The 6,698-nt window shown below is 37.0% G+C and overlaps 1 protein-coding gene across 2 annotated transcripts; it reads right to left on the bottom strand.

Moving 5' to 3' along the window:
* Positions 1-3,093: 3,093 nt before the first annotated feature.
* Positions 3,094-6,136, bottom strand: LOC144562917 (protein FAR1-RELATED SEQUENCE 6-like). Of its 2 annotated transcripts, none has more exons than XM_078312282.1 (3): positions 6,011-6,136; positions 3,386-5,858; positions 3,094-3,288 (listed from the first exon to the last, which is right to left on the bottom strand). In XM_078312282.1, the coding sequence occupies exon 2, from the start codon at positions 5,846-5,848 to the stop codon at positions 3,410-3,412; it is 2,439 nt and encodes an 812-aa protein (XP_078168408.1). In that variant the 5' UTR covers positions 5,849-5,858; positions 6,011-6,136; the 3' UTR covers positions 3,094-3,288; positions 3,386-3,409. The 2 variants fall into 2 exon arrangements, with proteins under 2 accessions (XP_078168408.1, XP_078168407.1); XM_078312281.1 differs by having other exon boundaries at positions 3,386-5,861; positions 6,011-6,105.
* Positions 6,137-6,698: the final 562 nt, after the last annotated feature.

Below are 6,698 nucleotides of genomic sequence, written 5' to 3'. Positions count from 1 at the left end.
TGGAGTTTATAAATATTTTTTTAATAAGAAATTTTACTGCATAGTTTCTAAATAAGAAACTCTCACACATCTCTGAAATTGGATTAAAACCTGTCACATCAGATTAGCAACTCTAATAGTTTGAGGAAGTAGATGCTTGTAAATACTAAAACAATTTGATACTTCAATCTCCAACTTTACTAAGGCTACTGTGCTATGGGTTGCATAGAGGGCTACGGTACTACAGCTCAATATTCGAGTTTTTAAAATCCTAACGATCGATCTGAATCGTTCATTTTGTTCTTCATATTAATATGTGTTTGGAGACCAAATTTTATATTTTTTAGAAATTTTTTACTATTTTTTAGATAGGTAGAAAATTAAATATCTGAATGGTGCATAATTTTTTAGATCAAATGATTTTCTACCTATCTAAAAAAATAGTAAAAAATTTCCAAAAAATATAAAATTTGGTCTCCAAACACATATTAATATGGAGAACAAAATGAACGGTTCAAATCGGCCGTTAGAATTTTAAAAACTCAAATATTGAACCGTATCACCTTAGTCTTACTCTTACTAAAAAAATAAAATTTGTGAGCTACTTGCGTGAACGAGGAAACAACTGTAATATGCACACGTGCGTCGGTGCATCTTTGAAAATTGAAACTGAATCCAACAAACAAGTATATCTGTATCTATCAATTTTTTTCAATTTGGTTTTGGGACGCCGCAAAATTAATATAACAAATTTTCTTTTAATTGTAGATTAATATTAATATAAACTTCTATTAATCTACAAATGTTCTTCTGTAATATAAATCAGAGGTATCTAATAAGCGGTTCCTAATTAATTGAAATTTAAAATCAACAACCGACAAAAAGAAAGGGAAGACAAATCACATATTAGGCCTTTTAAATTAATAAATTAATTAAAAATGAAGGTGTAGATTGCCTCCTAATTAAGTAGGCTTAGTTGGCGAGAAATCAAAAGATGAAGCAACCCAATTAATTAGTCTAAGCTAATGATTTTGTATATGGACTTGACATTGAAAAGATCTTGCAATTTGACATTTCTAAAAGGTGCCAACACCTTTCACCTCATCTCTTCTATTATTGATCATACTTGTACCGACAATAAAATCAAGAAGCTTCTTCATTTTTTAATTAATCACATCTTAATTTTCTTATCTTACACACACACACACGCATACAAGGTTGGTTATACATGCATCATGCATGGGGGTTGGATTAGATGAGGTGTTAATTAAAGATTATGTGTCTGGTCAGAAGAGATTATCCTTGACACCACCACCACACTTATATATTTATGCAAATCATTGCTTTTATATATATATATATATATATATATATATATAGAGAGAGAGAGAGATAGGCTAATATCAAAACGTTTGCACCAACTCCTCCCGTGCAACCAAGTCATTTTCCGATTTGCAAAGTCCAAATGATCGATCCGAACCGTTAGATGTTTAATCCATATTGAAATGTGCTTGGAGACCAAATTTTACATTTTTTGGAATTTGTTTGCTATTTATTAAGATGGTTTGAAAATCGCTGTTTTTATTAAAATTCTGCACCACTGGAAAACAGCGATTTCAAACCATCTTAATAAATAGCAAAAAAATTCCAAAAAATGTAAAATTTGGTCTCCAAGCACATTTCAATATGGATTAAACATCTAACGGTTCGGATCGGTCGTTTGGACTTTGCAAATCGGAAAATGACTTGGTTGCACGGGAGGGGTTGGTGCAAACGTTTTGATATTAGCCTATCTCTCTCTCTCTCTCTATATATATATATAAACATATGCAAACGAACATAAGAGGAGGGTTTAAATGTCTTTATAATTTTTTAATATTTTAATAACAATTTTTTTAAACTTTGTACGTTACAATATAATTGTTAGATGTGATTTATATTATTTATTTTATTAGCATATAAAAAACTTATCACTTTTCAATTTTGAATTTATATGAATCAACATATATAAATTATCCATATCAGTGTACTTTTTGCATTGATACTAATCAAATTAAAGTCGAAATATCATAATCTCTACATATGCATGAAAAAAATTATATATATATATATATATATATAGAGTACGGCTAACGCGCTTCCTCTAGCATATGGGCCGAAATGCTTCCGGTGGAAATTTGAAATTTCAAAATCCAAAATGTCGATCTGAACCGTTCATCTCCTTCTCCATATTAATATCTGCTTGGAGACCAAATTTTACATTTTTCTGAAATTTTTTACTATTTATTAAGCCACTTTGAAAATCGCTGATCCAACGGTGCCTTAACAAAACAGTAAAACCATTGGATCAGCGATTTTCAAAGTGGCTTAATAAATAGTAAAAAATTTCAGAAAAATGTAAAATTTGGTCTCCAAGCAGATATTAATATGGAGAAGAAGATGAACGGTTCAGATCGACTTTTTGGATTTTGAAATTTCAAATTTCTATCGGAAGCATTTCGGCTCATATGCTAGAGGAAGCGCGTTAGCCGTACTCTATATATATATATATATATATATTTAAGTTATTTAAATTATTCTTGCCCTAAAAGTAGAGACATAGCACACAAAATAAAAAAAACATTTGAACCCTCGTTAAACAATAAACAAAAAGAGAACCTCTGATGGAACTTCAATAAACAAAAAGAGTGGTAATGTTAGTTGTTAATTGGGCCAGATAATTAATTATCTTGGGTAAGTTCTTGATTTGGGGCTGTTGGGTCAAGTTGCTAATTTTATTTTAGGCCTCTATTCTCACTGGCTAAAATAAAGTTATCACTTATGTGTCACACAAGGGAATCTGCTAAATCCTATAATGAAATCCAAATTAATTACATTATTGAACTAAGCAAACACAGATAAACTTTAAGCCCTGCTGAGAGAAGGACAACTAATGAATCTAAATTGATGAGATTAAATCAAACTAAAAGGTTACTAAACTACACTAACAATTTTTTTTTTTTTAATTAAAGGGTCCCGGTACACCCCAGTACACCCCATCATCTATTCTCGAGAATTGAACTCGTGCCATTGCACTAAGCCTCCTGTTCCAAACTACACTAACAATTATCAGTCTAATTTTAATAGAGAACAATTTACAGGAATCAACCTCACGAGTTAGGAAGACCTACCAGAATTTAACAGCAAATTGTAATGGTACAACTATGCTAGTGGGAACCAATCTAAAAGGGAAAAAAAAAAAAAATCAAAACAGAAGTAGCAGATTTCCTGGTACCACCCGCACACCACGCTATGTAATGAGTGTTAGACCTGTAATAAAGAGAAAAAAAAAATTAAAGAGATAAGCAATAAGAGAGAAATATAGACGGGGGAGAGAGAGAGAGAGGAGGGAATTGGGGGGGCTTACAAGCAAAGTTAGCAATAAACCAGGTCAACTTCCCCGTCTCTTCCTCCTCTTCTTTGGTTTTTCAGTTTCAGGTGCCACATTACTGGTATCTGGCAGAGCAGGAATCGGAGATGGAATAGGAGGCATGGCACCTGTAAATGAGGGGAATACCATAGCATGGGGATGAACTGGCATGTAAATCATGCCAGGTGGTGGTGCACCCATAGGTGGCACTAACATAGGATTCAAACCATGGATCATACTTGAACCAGGTACAGCTGTACTTTTACCGGCATTCCTTCCAGTCTTACCTTTATTACCCCCACCTTTGTCTCTATCTCTTTCTTTTTCTCTGTCTTTTTGTTTCCCTTTCCCTTTCCCTTTCCCTTTCTCCTCTGACACTGATGTGGCGCTAATGCTTGTACCACCACCACCTCTCGACTCCTCAAATTTCTTTAAAATTTTCTCTCTGGCCTCTTTCATCACAGAGAGTGCATAATCCATCGCATCTTGGTCCATTGCACCTAGCTCGACTATATCTGCAAAATATTGGTGCCCGTGTTTGTACAAATGATCATAATTCTTTGTTTCCCGTGCCTGGTCTGTGGGACCCACCTCTTCGGCCTGAGCTGGCTCTTGAACAGGTGATGGAGCTGCAGGCTCTGACGGAGGGGATGCTACTGCCTCGGTATTTTCACTTTCATGCAAAAGCCGGTAATTTTTCTTCCACCTGTTCATTACATACTTGTTTGGGATGTGCATTACCAGTTCCTGACGCAGAACAGCTAGTGCGTGACTACACAAAATGCCTTTGAACTGAAAAGATCGGCACACACACCACACGTCCTTCTCAGAGCTGTTAAACACTACACGATAATCGACCCTCCTATCTTTACCCAGCACTGTCACGGTGTATGTGACCATAGACCCGGTCCGGCTGACTTCCTTGCAATTCACATGCATCAGTTGCCGCACCTGGTCTTGAAACTTCTGGAACATGTTTATAGTGTACAGTTTTGCAATTTGATCTTCAAAAGTTAGCCCTGACAAAACTTGCGGGCTTTGCTGGAAAGACCTAAAATCATCGTATGCCTCTCTATCAATCCTGAGTTTCATTGCTGTATCATACTGTTCTATGAAAGTTTTGATAGTAGTCTCCGGTGTGATATACCCGTCAAAAAATGCCTCCAACCTCTCACTCCTACGTACAGTAGAAATACCAGCCCAGAAAGTGTCTTTGATGTATGCTGGGACCCACTTGTCCCTCTCCTCAAAAAGTGCAGTCATCCAATGATTATCATATAAGTTGTACTGTTTTGTCATATCTGCCCATTCTCTTTCAAAATCAGCAGTGGTTAGTGTGTCGTACACGACCTTTTTAAACCTCAAGCTAACCGTTTCTTTATCTTCAGGACGACCTGACATGTCAGGGAGCTCTTTCATGACGTGCCAGAGGTTGTACCGTCTCCGGGCAGTTGGAAACACCAAGGCTGCCGCTTGCACGACAGCTGGTGTGTGGCTCGTGATTATCGCGTCAGGGGGTTTATCATCCATGCATTTCAACCATTTCTTAAAGAGCCACAGATACGTCTCTACAGTTTCATCTCCCAAGAGGCCGCAACCGAGCAGCACAAACTGGCCGTGGTGATTCATCCCAAGAAATGCCACGAAGGGCATTACGTACCGGTCTGTCAGATACACAGTATCAAACGAAACAACATCCCCGAAATACTTATAAGAGGCTCTTGACCTAGCATCGGCCCAGCACACATTTTTCAACCGGCCTTCATCGTCCATATCCCAGCTGTAAAAAAAACTCGGATCTTGTGCTTGCATCCTGTCAAAAAATACCAACAATGCCTCCACATCGCCTTCCAAAAATCTCAACTTACCCATTTCATTACCAAAATTTCTCTGTGCAAATGACCTCTCAACAAACTCCTTTGGCTTGGGCGGCCGGCCCCGACCCGAGTGAATTTTCGGGTTGAGGCGCGTTTTGGCATTGAATGGCTGGTGCTCATTTTGCCAGTCGGGTAGGTCTTTGAAGCACATCATAAACCGTACCATTTCAGGGTTGCATGGATGATTATGCTCCAATTCAAGAAAAACCACCTCCCAATTCGATTGGAGAGAGTTGTACTTCACTACCATCATGGCCTTGCAATCAGTTTTGGCCACTAGCCTCCTACGGGCCTTCAAACCCGGTTTAATCCTTGGTTTGCCACCCTTGTAACAGACAAATGTAGCACGGTATTTAATGCCATCAACAGTGTGGCAACTACGTTTCGATACCCCAAACCCGGTGCGGTAGCCGTAAGACAGGTAGTATTCGTAGGCTTCTTCGGGAGAATCAAAGTGCATGCCTTGTTTGGGTACCAAGATTGGGTCCTTTGATAAGGGTTTGTCTTTGGAGGTCTTTGAAAGAGATGAGTTGTGGTCTTGGAAAGAGAATGGTGCCAGGGTGTTGTAATGAAGACCCTCCATTGGTATACACCTGCTAAATTTACCAATTCAGCAAAAAACAAAACAAAACAAAAAAAATGGATACCTTCCTTAAGAAAGTTATAAAATTAACAGAAAAACATCAAGCAAGCCAGTAATAAACAAAATTTACTGACACACAAGCATCTGATTCAAGTAGCTTACCTAAAACTTAGAACCTTGTACTTGTGCTATAGAAAATAGCAAGTAGACCATTGTAGCGTTGCTACCATGGCTTAAACCGAATCGAATCGGGGTTAAGAAGAATAGCAGTGATGCACGCCGATTCTTTCTTTTGAGCTTGAAGGCGGGTGTGGTTGGTCGAGTAATTGATTGATTGATTGATTGATGATCGTCGGAGGGAGAGATTTGGGGTTCGCGTGAGCTTTGTTTCGTTAATTGAAAGGAGAAAGAAGAGAGAAGATGGGTTTGTCGGATGTCATTCGCTAAGTAGGCTCAGGCCGTTAGCCCGTTAGGATGAGTTTTGGGCCGGGCCTAGTCTGTTTTTATGGTGAAGCAGAGAAGAGAGAAGATGGGCCAGGCCAGATATTTAGAGTTTGGGGCCTAGTCTGTTTTTGCTTTCAATTTTTTCTTTCATTCAAGATTAAAAATATAGATTTAAATAAAAAATTCGTTTCTTTTTTTATAAAATTAGATTGAAATTAGAATAGTTATAACTGAATTTAATTTGAAGTTAATTTCAAAAGCAGTGCACTCATGCACAACATTATCTCCATATAAAAATGTACTTGTAGATCAAAATTTATATTTTTTATAAATTATTTATTTATTTTTTTAGATAGGTAAAAAAATTGTACACCACTCAAAGAAGTGATTTTCTATCTATTTAAAG

The sequence above is a fragment of the Carex rostrata genome, chromosome 12 (genome assembly GCF_964058835.1).
Source record: "Carex rostrata chromosome 12, lpCarRost1.2, whole genome shotgun sequence".
In the NCBI taxonomy this organism is placed as follows: domain Eukaryota; kingdom Viridiplantae; phylum Streptophyta; class Magnoliopsida; order Poales; family Cyperaceae; genus Carex; species Carex rostrata.
This window is presented reverse-complemented; position numbering and strand designations above follow the sequence as displayed.